The following is a 16269-nucleotide window of genomic DNA, read 5'->3' as shown; positions in this document are numbered from 1 at the left end:
CTCTCATTTTTGACACATTTTGTGACCAGAAGTGAATCCTGGTGGAGACAGATGTGGTGGGGCACTATGTTGACTTCCTACATGCACCTGGCAACTGAGAAAGATTTCTTTTTTGAAGCCATTGCCAGAGGTCCTAATCCCATCACGACTCCTTAATACTAGCCACGTACAAATGCGCAACGTCTCGTGCTATTTACAACCTCAAGGTCACAAAACAACCGGTGCAACAAGGGGGAGGACAGCGTGAAAAGAAGATATGAGGGACAGCAGGTGAGCAGCTCCTGTGTCCTCAGACAGATCTTGACAGCACAACCTACTGCAAGTCCTAAAACTTCTCAGTCATTAACTTAATCTTCAAAGCTAACAGGATTTCAGAAGTCCTACAGACTCCCTGGAAGATGGAGCAGCAAACATCTGACTTCAGGAGAGCAAAAAATAAGACGTCTTTGCTCAAAAGGGAAACTGAAATTTGGCAGTACCTTATCTCCTATGTTTTCCACACATTGCTCAGGAGAAGACAAAACATTCAGCTGAGCAGTTTTCACTGCAAATCTCAGATTAACATAGCTGGAATGAACTTTGATGCAATCTGAAGACAGTAGTGACAAATACCACATGTAGCAATAATTCTGAATATCTGCATGTGAAATATCCATTTTCTTTTTCATCTGCCCCCTTTTTCCCCCCCCAAATAAAAAAACATTCAGAAGAGAGCAGAAAGAACTAAGGTAGCCAATCTGCAGGAACAGGAGTGCAGGGGACTCACACCATCTGTGGCAACTGGGCATTACAGCTTATTATTCTTCTTACCTTGAAGAGCAGCTGGAAAATAAAAAGTAGCAACTGTGTCAGTTGTGAATAGTCTTAAACTTAGGCATAGGAAGAAACACTGCACACATTGCTTACAAGCTGAACCATAAATGCACTGTACAGAATTTTGCACATAAGCCTAACCTATGGGGCACAGTGAAGGTTGTCAGAAATGACCTTCTGTCTGGTAACAGCACAGCCAACAGGCTTTGTTAGGATGGAGCTCTCTGAACCACCCAGAACTGCTGCTGGAGAAACAGCAGCAGTCCCTCCCTGCAAGTGAAAAATCAAAACAGTGCAAGTGAATGAAAAGGAAAATATATATATTTCTTTTGTAGGCTGCTCAAACTTTCAGAAATTGAGAACTATTTTATTTGTACCTCCTAGATGAAGTCCTAACCAACTGCACCATAAAGAGAACTAGGCTCTATTACCAGGAGATCGCTGGGGTGAAGAGGGAAAAGTACACTCTGCAGTAAATAATTAGCAGCTCTGGCCTTCTGCTCTATACTTCTCACACTGCACCAGGAAATAGTTGAACAGATACATTTAAAAGTATGAAGACTGAGTCATAAAATCATAGAATGGTTTGAGTTGGAAGGGACCTTCCAGATCAGCTCGTTCCAACCCCCTGCCATGGGCAGGGACACCCTCCACTAGACCAGGTTGCACACCAATAGTTAAATACCAGTTAAGCCACATACCACAGGTCTGTCTTGTAGTACTGGGAAATGAGTACCGCTTAAGGCTGTTCCAGATATTGCATCCACCTGCAAATATTTGCTGCTGGCTAGAGCTCAGCGCATATACTCTCACTAGCACTGTCAGTACTTTGCAAAATATTGCAGACAAGAAAGAAAAAGAAAGTTTGCCTAACACAGAGAACAATAAACTAATTATATGCTTTAATCATCAAAAGCATATAATGCCTGGTTGGGGGGATTTTTTAATTTTTTTTTTTAAGAAGAAAGTTATACAATTATAAACTTAAAGATACAGCTGCTTTTTTTCAAGCATTTTAAGCTTTCAATGTCATGAATATAGAGAGCTAATTATTAGCTTCTTTAATGTGGATCTTTTACTATGGCTATATAGTGGAGATCAGAAATTGCAATGTCGCAGAGGAATCGGGCACACACTCACAATAAAAGCACAGAAGCAATTACACTTTCATTACATAGTCTCAAATCCACATTAAAAATTCCTTGTGTTAAGATATTTGTATTTTAGATCAACTACCTTTCAGCAATAATGAAAAATCTTTACAGCTGGAGAAAGAGACAACAAGATGATAAAAATGCCCTGACGTGGTGCTGGAGGACATCGGCCATTAAAGTCTTATCTTATGAAGAAACAGCTAAACACTTTATAACAATATTTTATATGTAACTGTTAAGCTGGAAAAGATGCCTGTTTCCAAATGGACTCAACACATAAAAGAAATCATGTTTATTTCCTTCTGTTAGCTGGCTTTTTTTTTCTTGTAAGCATCTCCTAGAAATTTTAACATCTCCAAATGCAAGTCCTTGATAAGTTACAGACAAAGGAAAGTTTTCTTTCCTTTAATAGTGACAAAGGAGAGTATTGTATGTATATAATAAATCTCAACAATTACCTGCATTGTTATGGAGATTAAAGGACAAAGGGCCAAGAGATCTAATTCGAGATCTTACAGCCTTGTCCTTTCCCATAATTATGTCTTAAAATTGGACTTCAGTTAACACATTCACAATACCAATATCTACCCGTGCTTTGCATGTACTTAGAAATAGTTTCAATTATTTTAATGTGGATGCAGCAATACATTTTATTTATCATTGATCATTCAAGTGAACATATTCAACATAATAGTACCAATAAAGTGTATTTTTTCAGTAGGTTGTAAGAGTCTTAAAACTAGTATAACATTCATTAGAAAGAAGAAATGGCTAGTCTATTAGTCATGTAAAAAAAAAAAGCAAAACTTTCACAAAAATCTTCCCATTTTTTTTCTTCTACCTCAGAAATATTTCTGGAACTGAACTGCAGAGAGATACTGAAAAAAGAAAAATAAAGTATTTTCATTCTGCAGATGTTAATGCTGCCACTTTATAACATTTATTGGAAACTCAAAGTTTAAAATAAGAGGCCTCTGTCTGTGGCATCTACAGTATGCCAGCTAAAAAGGCCAGATCCTGACCTCAAAGCTGGGCTGCTTATTTCTCCCTGGTGCCCAGCTGCACGGAACTAGACCCTAGAGGTGAATTCCCCTCAAAGTATTATGCAAACTGAAGCAAAGATAATGAACTTCCTCAAAGAAAGAGCACACTTTCCCACCCCCCACCCCCTTTTTTTTTTTAAAGTTTTGTTGAAGATACACATTTACAAAGATTGTGGGAAGGAAACTGGCTATATTTCTTGTATTTCTCCTTTACAAAAAAAGAGTATAAATCCACAGAAGGTGAAACCATCAAAGACCTCAGCCTATTTTGCAAAAAAAATTCCACTGGAATTGACCAGAACAAGTACCTTTTATTGGTATTGAACTCCAAGCCTAATATTAGAAGAAGTTGCTGATCGTTCAAGGAGACTGAAAGAACACTAGAATTTAGAAAGCATAATTCATGGAGCAGGAAATCCATTAGCTGTCAATTTTCCAAATCCAAATTTGGTTATAAATGAGTGATTATAATATGTGCAGCCTCAAGACGACATTGGAGAAAATGGGTAAAAATAATTAAAGAAATCAACAGAATTTGATGACTTAAAAGGACCCTACCAATTTATCACTGTTCATTTTATTTCCCCCTCAGTTTGAGGCATTTATAAGTATATAAAGTTCTTGCAGAATCAGAGAAAACAACTGAGCATAATCACAAAAGGAGGAAAACCCTGAACTCCCTTATTAACACAATACAACATTGCATATGTAAATTTGATGTCAGCCACAGGCACCCATTTTTTCCCTTCACACTGGTTTTCATAACAAGTCACATTTTAATGTTTAAAAAGTACGCTGAAACCACGGCACGCCTAATATTGTAATAAAACCACTGGCAAGGCTGAATCAATTTCTTTTGACGGTTCCACACTGCTACTTTCTGTAACAGTGAAACTGCTAACGTGCATTTCTTTCACCTGCATCCCAGAGGGTAATGGTGGAAGCCTTTCTCTTTCTCAGCCAAGGCTACATCTTGGTATCAGAGAGTGGTCATTTGCCCCAAATCCCTGCCAGCACAGAAGACTGTTCCTCTTTCCAGTCAGGGCTATTCCTCCTGTTTCAGATGTCGCTAGTGGTGGAGGCATCTTCTATTTTCAGCTGGACACTATGACCACTCTAGCATCCTCTCTGCCATTTCCACTTCAAAACACGAAGGCCACCTTGCACAAAGACAAGCAGCAGAGCAAGTTTAGAAAACAAAGACAACAATGCGATCCCTCTTACTATCCATTCAGGTAGTAACTAACTAGTCATCTGTCCTTAAGCTGACACAGGCTGTGGCCAGATGAAGCTAACGAAATGAACTCTCACAATTTTCCCCTTTGTTCCTCAGTATCATGACATCCTTGGTAAAAATAAGTTCAAAGTTTCAATGGAATGCCCTGGGAATCAGCTGGCTGAGCTGCTTCGGGCATGGGGAAACCCCAGAGAGGACAGGAAGCAAGAAGCAGCAACCTCCATTTATCTGCAGCGACTATTGACATTGCAAGCACAACAAGCACTAGAGGGAGGCAGCAGGAAGCTTTCAGTCTGTAATATCACAGATGGTCCCATGCTTTGCTGTATATATAGGCTGGCCTGTCCCAAAATGAAGCTGCACCTTTCTCTGGCCATGGCCTGCTGCCCCAAGCTTTGCAGCATCCTCCTGTCTCGTGAGGCAACGTAGCACTCCCAAGCCAACCCTCCGGCGGGGCACCCACCTGCCCTTTGCATGGCAGTCTCCTTATTTCCAAGGACAGACTTGGTAGAAATTGTAATTTGAAAATGAGGACTCAAAAGCAGATTTATTGAAATAGATTTGCCATCAGTGACCTGTTCATGTGTGTATATAAGAAAATAAACAAGGAAGCGTATTAAAAATGCTCTAACGTAAAAGAATCCAAGTGCATAAGAGGAAATAATGAGAGAAGGCTCAGTCTAAGCTCCACCATGATGTGGAATGCAGAAACAAAACAGCATTCCTGTGAGAAAACATCCTCCAGAGCCATCTCCCACTGCAGAGATGAACCATCAGCAAACAGAGCAAGATGCATAACATCATAACCTTGGCTAGGGGTTTTCATAGAGGTATGTAGAGTCCCCTATCTTACCATCCATCTACCAAGATGTCCTAAAACCATGAATGATTCATCTCGATACACCCTATTAAAAAAAAAAAAAAATCTCCACTGAACTAGTAAAAGTAGAGGCTTTTAAATATGCATTTAAATCCATCAGAACACGTCAAGCTACAATCCCCCAATGACCAGGGACAGGCTGGGCTTCCACAAAGCTGATTTGCACAAATAACCCCTCTTTAGGGAGCACTCTCATTCAGGTTAGGTTCAACCCAAATGCTTGCAAGCTGGCAGGAAAAAAACCCCTATCAAAATATTGCCAAAAGGAAGTAAGGAATTAATCTGAGAATGCACCTAATCATAGAGCCAGCTGTGTTTTAGATAAAAACTATAAAATCCTAACAAGAAAAAGCTCCCAGGCACTTAAGTCCCTTCCCTCACCTGGGCTGTGACGGGAGAGGGGGCTCCAGCACCTTCAGGCTCAGAAGTGACCCACTCACAGAGCCAGGACCAGATGTCACCCTCACCCTTTCTCAAACAGCCACAGCCTCCAACATGGATACACTAAGAGACTGCATCTGCTTACCAGGCTACAATACACAGGCTGTAATTTACAATAAAGCTCCAGACCCAATGTTCAAATCTTTACTTGATGATTTTGTAGTCTCAGAAGCAGAAATTTCTTCCCTTCAATAGGGGGAAATACACGTGAAGTTCACACAAATTATTCCCTATACTCAATACCTGGCCCACCACATGGTGCACAGTAAACAAGAAAACAGTACTATGGTACGGAGACGGCATTCTCCTCCACACCACAAAACCAAACCAATCAACCAAAAAACCATGAAGTCTTTCCAATAAATGAAACGCCCAACCCAACATTTAAAGAAAACCCACATTCTAAAGCCTAAATTAGAACCTCAGATGCAGTACACAACAAAAACTTTGTATGCGTTAGGAATTTACCAATGACATACTAGATACTTCTTTTACTCGTTTAGTTTGGCTAAAACTGTACAAAACAATGAGAAAAGGTAGAAGCATACCAAACAAATGGGAGGTACAATAAGAATAGGAAAAGGAAACCAAGAACAAACAGATGTGCAGCACCGAAGAGAAAGGGGTTCCTGGGCATCGGCTACGAGAGCTTAAAGGTAATCCTTCCAGTGGTCCCTTCTCCTCCCCAAAGGAGGACATGCATCAAACACAGGCCTTAGCCCTGTCCCCTGGACATACCAACTGGGTATGGAGCACCACAAAGCCAAGATCAGTTACAGACTGCACAGGTCTGGTAATACGGCAGATGCTAACACCATTCCTTCCTCTATCTGTAGCTGTAGGCACAATTTCCTCTATTCTGAGACGCAGTTAAAAGCACAGTTTCCTTTTCTCCCATTACATTTCTACAGGTGGAGAAACAGGCTTTCGTAAGTGGGCCTAAGTGTCTCAAATCACAGAGGGAAGAGAGCAATGGTTGGACTGTGTGGTCTCTCATGCAAAGTGATTCTTCCAATTTCCTGGCGATGGTATGAAAATAATCTTAGCTACATTCAGTGACATGCCATATACCAACAACATTTACAGAAAGATATGGACATTACTCTGTGTTGCCCTGCCTTTTCCACTGAATACCCATGAATGGCATAGAAGATAACTAAATGAGGCCACAAGTTTATCGATCCGGCTCTGGTTGGATCACACGTATGTGTCCATTCTCTGCTGGATTACAGAAATACCTTTCCCACCTAATCTTGGATTTCCTCCTGGAATTTTGGATTAATAGCCCCAGGAGGCCCGTTTATGTGCAGATACATTTGGAAACAGCTGGAAAACACTTAGAGAAAAGCCTTGGTGCAACCTTCCAGAGCAGTGCATCTGTTTTGTTCTTTTCCTGCACATGCCTGACCACTCTTTCCAACCCCACACATTGCTTTCTAATGTTTCATATTAGCACATGCTCACCTATACTTAGTTGGCTTTTTTTCCTCCACAATTAAAGTCCTCCCCTGCACAGTCATCTCCTGCTGAAAGTTAAATTTCCTACTGATGGCTCCATTTAAGGCAAAGTTCTCTTTCACCCTCCCCTTCCTACATAACAGTAGGCCCTCTCTGCTGGAGAAAATTCAACTAGCTCCTCCTACAATTCCAGCGACCTTTCTTAATGTTCAAGGTACTATTTACTTTCAAATTTTGGAGTCTAACTAAAAGCAGTCACGTTAGGCTAACAACCAGATGTGCAGCCACTGATTGTTTTAATAGCTTTTCTCTCGTTTGCTCATATGAGGAATCTTCTTTCAAGCAAGCAAGCAAGCAAAAAACCCAAATAAACGACATGAGACAGCTTCATACCTACGAACATCAAATTCCCAGTTCCCAACCACTCTCCAACATTGTTGAAATGCTCACTCTATGATACACTGTAATTCTAGTAGTAAGAAGGAAATCCATAAATTAAAATTATATGGATTATGCCCTACACACTAAACAACCAAAGATTTTAAAACATAGCAATTTCTCTCTCTCATATTTAGAAACTCCAACGAAAAAATTTACATGCTATGAAAATCCTCAACAAAGAGTTGCATGTAGCTCACATAACTGAGGAAGTACTAATAATAGCGTGGCTGTTTGCACAGACAACATTTCCACTGTGGGCCTGAATTCTGATCTCAAACATGCAGAAGAAGATATTTTGTTGTGCGTTGCTGGCTGGAGACTAAAATCAAAGTACTGGAAACCATCTGAGTGTGCTGCAACGTGCAGTCAGCCTATGCAGCTAAGGAAGTGCTACGCACATCCATGCCACGTTGAAAACAAAGCATCTATTGAGTACTGCAGAAGGTGTTCATGTTGTACGCTCCTGTAATGAACATAAAGAAGCACGTGAAATTAATTTGTGTTGCAGTTTTAAACAAAAATGAAAACCTTTGCATTTCAGTATCAACTGTCAGTCTCAGAAAAATAACTTGTCCTGACAGATAAAAGGTATATTTCTAAGTTCCTCCAACACAAGCAAACTCAGCTCACAGACACAGCTTCCCTTTCTGGTCTATACTGCTGAAGTCCTGGCCTGCTCGGGTCTCCAGATCAGTGATGCCCATAGCTGTGTTTCTAACGGTGGTCATTAAAGCTTTTACCCCAGTAGTGTATCTACAGTAGCAGCAAGGAAGCCTCACATTTCTCAAGTTTTATTATTTCTAAAAGCTCTGAGCTATATGTAGACCTATGTCACAAAGTATTTGCAAAATATTTTTGTTAAGTGGTACTTAAATTTTTTTCTTTCATGTTCTGAAGATTATCCAGAATAATTTTGCAAAGTAAAATTTAGAGTGTCATACAAGAGAAGAATTAACAAGGATGATTAACAATGACCAATATATAGCAGAAATTAACTGACATGCAATGTACACACATGGCAAATCCACATTTGAGATATGATGGTGCTTCATTTAAACTCCTCAGTTGGAAATTCAGATCAGTACTTAAGTCATAAACCTATATAATGGACTCACGCAGTATCAGTAGGACTTCTGTACATGGAATAAGCTGTAACAACAAGCTATTAGGTCCACATAAAAGGCATTTATAACTCTAAGCACCAAAACAAGCACACAAACACTGGAGCTTAAAAGTCCATTGCTCCTGAGTAGTAGATGTTATGTTGCCATATCACTAATACGATCATTTTCAAGTCACTAGCTCCCATAAAAAACACACAGCAAGGTTTGCTTTTTAACAACTCCAGCCTTGCCCGCTATGTTATAATTCATTAAAATAAGGAAGATGTTTATCCTTGAGTAAAGGACGCCACAGAAAGATCACATGCCTGTCATACCACCCAGGAGCTGCCATGACACAGCCGTTCCACAGCTCGGGATACTTCCTAGCCCTTGCATGTGTTCAGGCCGACAATGCTGTCTGTGTTAGGAGCGCTGTCCCCTTACCGACCCCACAGTCATCTGAAAGGCAACGCTGAGGACAGATCTAGCTGAGAGCCACTTCCACCCAACTCGCTGCCTTTCCTCTCATGGGCCGGCAGGGAGACTGTAGACAAGGGGCAATAGTTCTTCCTGGCAACGCACAAAGTCCAGCTCATGTCACATGCCTGAGAGTCTTGCCAGCTGCTGTTGTCTTCTTACACCAGCTAAATACTTCGCCAGGTAGTCCAAGGCCACGTCCCCATACCTGCACACATGCCACACCACAAATGACACCGGCCAACTCTAACATCTGCCTTAACCTGTGCAAAGAACCCACCACAAAGAGTGAAATTGTTCCCTGTTAGAGACCATCCTCATTTTTAGAGGGCAAGACCATGTGAACACCACTTGGAACAGGCAACAAGACAATCGTGCTTAAAGCAAGCATTCCCTCTAAGCAGGACTTCATTCTGCACACTTATTGCTGGCATTAATGGGCTATATAAACATAACACACTTTTCTCACAGCAGTTAGCCCCCCTACCTGCCAATAAGTGGCCACACTGAAATTTAGTGATTTCAAATGGGCGGACAATTTGCAGAATCACACCATCAGCAAGGACTCGGTTCATGTCCTATTCTTCTAAGGAAAAGAAACTCCTAACGGGCCTTTCCCCTCACCTCTCTCTGTAGATCAAGCAAGCGCTCCTAATGTTTAAAACTCTGCAAGGTGCTGACCAGCATCAGAGGTCTGATGAACAGAGACTTCTTTGCACTGGTCTTCACATTCACAGGTACACCATAGTCACAAGTAAGACTGTCAAAAAAACTGCTGTCTTCGGAATTTTCAGACCGTGACACCATGAGCTGGGGAGCTCCCACATAAAACTATGAGCCACACCAAAATCTGCAGATCTGACCTGTAGCACTTTGATGGGAGCTCTGATACTATCTGGGATGACAGCACCTACTCCAGTGTCCCACAGGGAGTCAGTGGGATGCACAGCTAGGCCCCAGGATGATGAATGGATAAACGTAACTACATGTAATGGAGGAGAGGGTCCAATTTTTATTTTTTTTTTTTAATATCATTTATCATACTAGATACCAATTAAGAGCCAGGCTTAGAGGAAGAGTAGATCTTTACATCACAAGATTTCATACCCTGCTTGAGAAGAAAAACTACAAACAATAGAGGTCATGGCTGGCAGATCCTCACACAAAGGCTCCTCTGCTTCAAAGATGAGAAGTCACATGCCCACACAAGGCTCCTGTTGCCTGGATGAGCCTGCAAGGCTACACCCAAGGACAATCCAGGCCTGCCCTGAGCTTTTCCAAAAATGCTGGAATACTTTGATTACTGATTCAGTCTTAGCTCTTATTCAGAAGACGTTTTTAAACCTAGGCTTAGTGCAACAGCAAACACAGATGGAATGACAAAACACTGCAAGGTACCCCAAACTGAATGGGACACAAAAGGAGGAGGAAGCAAAGGTTTATAATAGTCATTGGCCATAATCACAAGCTGGTGCCAATGTAAGATAAGGAAAACAAGAGCTAAAAATCTAAAGCAGTGGGATAGTTCTGCTCTGCAGCTCTCAGAGTGGAACCGAAACATAGGCCAGGCAGAACTGTCACCACAAATTACTGAGCACCTTGGTCCATACCAACACACATTCATGCTTCTGTAGCAGAAACGGTTGTGGCAGAGAGGCCAAGCAGGTATACCTGGAAGCAAAAGTTCAGCAAGCCCCAAAACGTCAGAGTTCACAGCAATCACGAAGCATTCTGATGGGAACACTAGGAAGCTATCAGCTGAGAGAAGCACGAGGAGAAAGTCTATGCCAGCATGCAGTAAGTGGGTCACCTGGCAAATGATTTTGATTTACATCAGTGAAAGGTGTTCTCCTGCAACGCGCCCGGGCACAGAGGGAGGCTTGAAACACAAGTGTGCTGGCACAGGCCTCCTGTTGACCTGCAGCCCTAAGCCACCAGGTCTGCTCTCTCCGCACCACGGCAGGATTTTCTTGTGAAAGCTCCACAACGCTCCTGAAGGCTGTAACCCAGTGGGTGATGTGCACCACCAGCACGGGTGATGTGTAAATAACGTATTACTAATTAACTGGCAGCGACACGACGAGGGCAGGCTACAATACTCAGTGGGGGAGACAGAAGCCGTCCCTGCTCTACCTAAGGCAGCTATTAGTGAGGTAAACAACCTGAGCATCCCCATGCCCCGAAAGGAGCCACGCGGCTGTACCACCGGGTCATACCCCCCACCACATCCCCGCCGGTGCCAGCCAGCGGTCGCCCCCCACGCTGCGGCCGGGCAGGGCTCAGACCCCCGAAGAGCAGGCGAAATGCGCCGGGGGGAAGGCCGAGACCCCGGGAATCCCGCTGGCGGCCCACCCCAGGTGAGCACCGCCTCCGCCGGGCCACGCCGCGGCCCCTCTCAGCCTCCCCTTCCCTCCCCGGGCGGCACGGCAGAGCCGCTACGGGACAAAGCCCGAGCCCCGGCCGCACACCTGTCCCGCCAGCAGCGCGCTTCCCCGCGGAGCAGAGGGCGCCGCCGCCGGGGCAGCTCCCGGCGGGGGCAGGTGCGGCGGCCGCGGCGCAGCGGACCCCCGCCTCACGCGCCCTACTCCGTCCCCCGCGCCGCGGTCTCACCTCGGCCGGCAGCAGCAACAGCAGCGGCGGCAGCAGGAGGCAGGGCAAGGGTAGGGGCAACAGCAGCCTTCTCATGGTGGCGGAGAGCGCTCCCCGCTGCGCGCACTGCCGCTCAGCCCGACGCCACCTCCCCCGGAGACATGGCCGGGCTGCGCGCCCCGCCACCGCCCGGCGTCCCACCCCTTCGCCGCCCTCACAGGCGTCGGCGGCGCCTCACCCTCCCACCGCTCCCTCTAGCGCTCCCTGACTGGAAAGGCGGGCGGCGGGAGCCGCTGCCGCGGGGGAAGCCCTGCGCAGGGCAAGCCCTGCGCAGGGCGAAGTGAGGGAGCGAGCGGGACAGCCAGCCACAGGAGGGGAGGGCCCGGCCAGGCCGGTCACCTCCCTCCGCCGCGGCTCATCACCTCCTCCGCACCGCCGCTCCCTCCCGCAGGGCTTAAATGGCCGTCTTGCAGCGGGCGGGGGAAGGCTGCGGCTGGCGCTTCCCCGCCTTCACCCCTCCCTCCCGGCATCTGACATCTCCCCCCGCCGGGCCGGGCTAGGAAGTGGCTCCCTCGGAAAGTTTCCCAGCCTCCGTGCGCACCCCTAGAGGAAGCGGTGCCGCGGTATGTGCCCCGCTGCCCGCCCTGGCCTTGGGACGGTGTTCGGCGGGAAAACTAAGATAAATCCGGGCTTGAGGAGCCTCTATCGCTCTCCTCTCCGCTGGCAGGAGGGGAGCACTGCGGCGGCCATGGCCCCTCCGGGCCCCCGGTGGGGGGTAAGGAGCTGCCGAGGCCGGAGGAGGGGAGCGTCATTTGGTGAGTGGCTCTGCTCATTGCACCATTCATCACCCCCAAGCAGTCGCCTCAAAAAGTCCTGTCCTTTTCCAGGCGCTGTTTTGGACATGTTTTATCCATGTCATCAAAACCAACATGACATCATCAAGCACAATCACTTTTATAAATTTAACTTACTTCCCAGGCTTAATTAACTGTTTCACATTTCATTCATCTCCAGTAAGAGAAAAGGAGAGACAGGGTCAGTTTACATAGCATATCTTTAATTATGGAAACAAAACACTGGCAGTCCTCATTTTCTCAAAAGTTTAGAGCTCACATGTTTGTAATTTCCCTGTCATTCCTGAGGCCTCAAAACACATGCATAGCATTACAGAAGCAACTATGTCTACAGGAGTTCACAGGAAGACTCACAAGAAGGGCACATGCATACCTTACTGTTTGGGAGGCTGACACTCACTTGGAGCTAGACAAACAGTGTGGGGGCATCCTTTCATATCAACAGGATTTGTAGGAAATAATTAGTTAGAAAAGTACTTTAAAATTGTTAGGGTGCATCCAAATAAGGAAAAAATCATTAATAAAACCACCTTTTCTACACTTTCCATTCAGTGCAAAGCACCTGAGAATTGTTTTCCAGCTGACTCCCGGTAAGCCACACACCTGCCAGAAGTCTCACTGGGTGCAGTGGCATCATTATGCTGAGATAACTTCTGCAGATCAAACCCTACCATTTGGAAATTACAGCTCTGAAAAGAAATTCCTTGTTGCAGCTCCCCATGCCTGGGCAGATCCTCAGTGGGTCTCAGCTGCCAAACTGCAGCTCCAGGCCAGGCGGGGTTTCACTTGCATCTAAAATGCAACCAACAACCTTCATGGTGGCAGATCTGCACAGCTGCACTTGAGCAATCATATTTGGTCATCCTTGGCTCCAACTCAGTGAGAACAACATGGCTTTTTTAATTGCATGCATTTCCAGTACAACAACCTAGTAACTAATCCAGTTACCCCTGAAATTCAGTACAAATCTCTCCACTGATTTAAGCAGTAATGGCAGCCAGTCCTGAGGGAGGAAATTAAGAAAAAAAAATGCACTGAGACAGCAAGAAGTGGGATTCTGACCTATTAAAATTTATAAGTATCAACTTGACTTTGCCATCCCCAGACTCTACATGTCCCTGGACTCTCAAGTTCACTCATTCTTCTTTCCTTAATAGGCCACATAACCCAACTGAGAAGCAAAGAGGCATTGTATTTCTCAGGCTATCTTAATTCCTCGCTCCAGAGAGCAACCAGGCAGCTACATCACTATTACAGGAAGCTAAACTTCTTTCACCACACCATGTCTGTCTGCATCCAGTATAGCTGGTGGGGCTTTTCACATATAAGCTACATGGAATCTCTAATTACTTTCTCATATAACACTTCTGGCTGAATCTGCACAACCATGTCAAGTACCTGAACCAGGAGGCCTATGAAGTTCTGGGACACAGTCATTTCTGGAGCATCCAAGATAGTATTAAATTTGTGTGTAGAGATGTCTAAGCAGACTATTTCTAGGACTGTAGTATAAAATTACCTTAATGCATTTCTTTAATTATAACCATAACTAGTGCCAGTCGTTAGTAGGATTTCTTACATAATAGGTTAAACTGGCACAAAGAGAGCATAGGAGGTTTGTTACTGGTTTAGGGTACATCTCTGTTACCAGAGCTCAAGGAAAGGACTAATTCCTTTCCAGAGACATTGCATGCATGTGGAAAGTACACAATAGTACACATAGCTCTGTCTGCACTGAAAGAGTGAGCACCAAAATTCATAGACATTTAAATAGGCTCAGATATGCTGAAGATGGCCACAAAAAGAAAAAAGTGCCAAGAAATATAGGGCACTAAAAAGTGTAATTATTTTGGAACATAAACCAGAAGTGATTCTCATTTGATTCACTGAAAAACAACCCCCAGCTGGTAGAAATCAAACTTTTTTTTTGTATGTACAGATTCTGATGAAATGTTTGTCTCCCCCCAGATTGTTTAAAATTCTGGGATGAATGTTTCAAAAAAGCTTTCCTGATTAGATTGAGAGCTCTGTGGAGAAAGAATCACACATGTACCTGATTGCTTCCTTGGATCAATGCCTCTGCTCTTTATAGCATGCTCTGGTTGACTGCTAGCCATGCAGACCTCAGGGAAGAGCTGGATGGCAAAAAGCTGTGATTCATGCCAGAATCAGAGACTTCACATGCTAAAAATAGAAAAGAGAATTTAAAAGCCAATTTTTGTAAAGTCTTCCAGGTGTTAGTTGTTCAGCAGCAATAACCATCACAACACAAATAATTTCCTAAGGAATTAGGGGCTCAAGGTTGCATTTCAGGCCACAGGCTCTTCACAGCTTGTTACTAATCTGCTGGGAATTCTCTGAATTACAACTGCTGTTGCCTAATTGTTTCTATAGGTAGTTTTGTTTATTCTCCAGGCTTCTATTAAAGCTATATGTGTGACAGGATTATAAAACTGGGTAGGTGTTGCTCGTGGGCTAAAGCTTCTACTATACTTTCATCTGGAAGTTAATTTGTGCATCTGAGTCATAAAACCTCTTCAAAAGGAAGCATCAGAGAGAAGTGTTTCCACATCCTTATAATCAAGTTTTTGAACAAGAGACCTAAGTTTAAAAGTCACCTGGGGCTCTTGCACACAAATCCAGGAAGAATGTGCAAGCATATTACTTATGGGTGCTCTAGTTTACACAGTAAGGTGTACTACTAATGCTCTGAGCAGAGAGAAAGGGGATACTGCAAAAATGTGGTGACCCAAAGCTGTCCAATTTGGAGCAGTTGCCCTGGCTGATAATATTTGTCTTTCACCGAGACCAGCAATTAAATATGGTGTCAAAAAAAAAATCAGTGTGGTTATATTTAACTGCATACCACAGCCAGCCTTGATCACAATAGTATATTCTCATTAGTCATTCATAATTTCATTCATCAGCTCAATGTGCAGTGTCAGCCAAGAGAGGCATCAAATTGTTGAGCATCATCAGGAAGGGTGTTGAAAACAATGCAGAGAGCATCATTTTGCCAATGCATAAAACCCAGGTGCACCCACATCCTGACTAATGCGTGCCACTGCTCTCAGTATTGCGTAATGGACTGAGGGAAGGTACCAAGAAGGGCAATTAAAACCATGTGGGTGATGGTGCAGCTGTTTTACCAGTTAAAATTATGTGGGTGATGGTGCAACTGTCTTACCAGGGGAAACTTAAAAAGCTGAGACTTTTCAATTAAGAGAGGAGAAGGCTACCTGGAAAGATGATGAATGAAAAAGTTGTTCACTAAATCCCACCTAGAACTAGGGATCACTAACACCAATAAGAGATTGGTTTAACAAATATAATAAAGTACTTTCTTACATAGCAGGCAATGAACTTGTGGAGTATGTAGTCACAGGAGGTTTTAAAGGCAAACAGTACGAGCAGTTCCAAAAAGAGGGTAGACAAATTCATGGACAACATGTCCATAAACAGGGAAAATGCAGAGATGAGTCTATAACATCCCCAGTTGATGACTGTGGATGGTGGGAAAGGACCTCAGATAGCGGTCAGGTTTGTTTGCTCTTCCTAAACAGAATCTCCTAATGCCACTGCTGGAGACAGGATACTGGGTTTGGATGGATTCATCACCAGTCTGACCAACTAGGGCATTTCTTAGCTGCTTACAGTAGCAGTGTCCAAAACAGAGCCTCACTCTACAAAGTACTGTATAAGCACACAGCAAGAAACAAGTCTGCTAGCATCAGTTTGCTACTTCAGTACACAAAACAGGTAAAATGGCGAGGAAAGTA

General features: G+C 44.0%; 1 protein-coding gene across 6 annotated transcripts in view; it reads right to left on the bottom strand.

The window, feature by feature from the left end:
* PTPRJ (protein tyrosine phosphatase receptor type J) overlaps window positions 1-12083 on the bottom strand; it is a 78639-nt gene extending 66556 nt beyond the window's left edge. For 3 of the 6 annotated variants that reach the window (XM_054826717.1, XM_054826719.1, XM_054826723.1), the window contains exon 1: window positions 11658-12081. In XM_054826717.1, coding sequence (XP_054682692.1) covers window positions 11658-11732 — 75 coding nt within the window. In that variant the 5' untranslated portion in view covers window positions 11733-12081. Of the gene's footprint in view, window positions 1-11657 lie in introns of all 6 variants that reach the window. The other 3 variants (XM_054826721.1, XM_054826720.1, XM_054826718.1) reach the window with 3 other exon arrangements.
* Between the last annotated feature and the right edge of the window lie 4186 nt (window positions 12084-16269).

Source organism: Grus americana, chromosome 5, assembly GCF_028858705.1.
Source record: "Grus americana isolate bGruAme1 chromosome 5, bGruAme1.mat, whole genome shotgun sequence".
In the NCBI taxonomy this organism is placed as follows: Eukaryota; Metazoa; Chordata; class Aves; order Gruiformes; family Gruidae; genus Grus; species Grus americana.
Note: the sequence above shows the minus strand (reverse complement) of the source record. Positions and strands in the feature narration are given on the sequence as shown.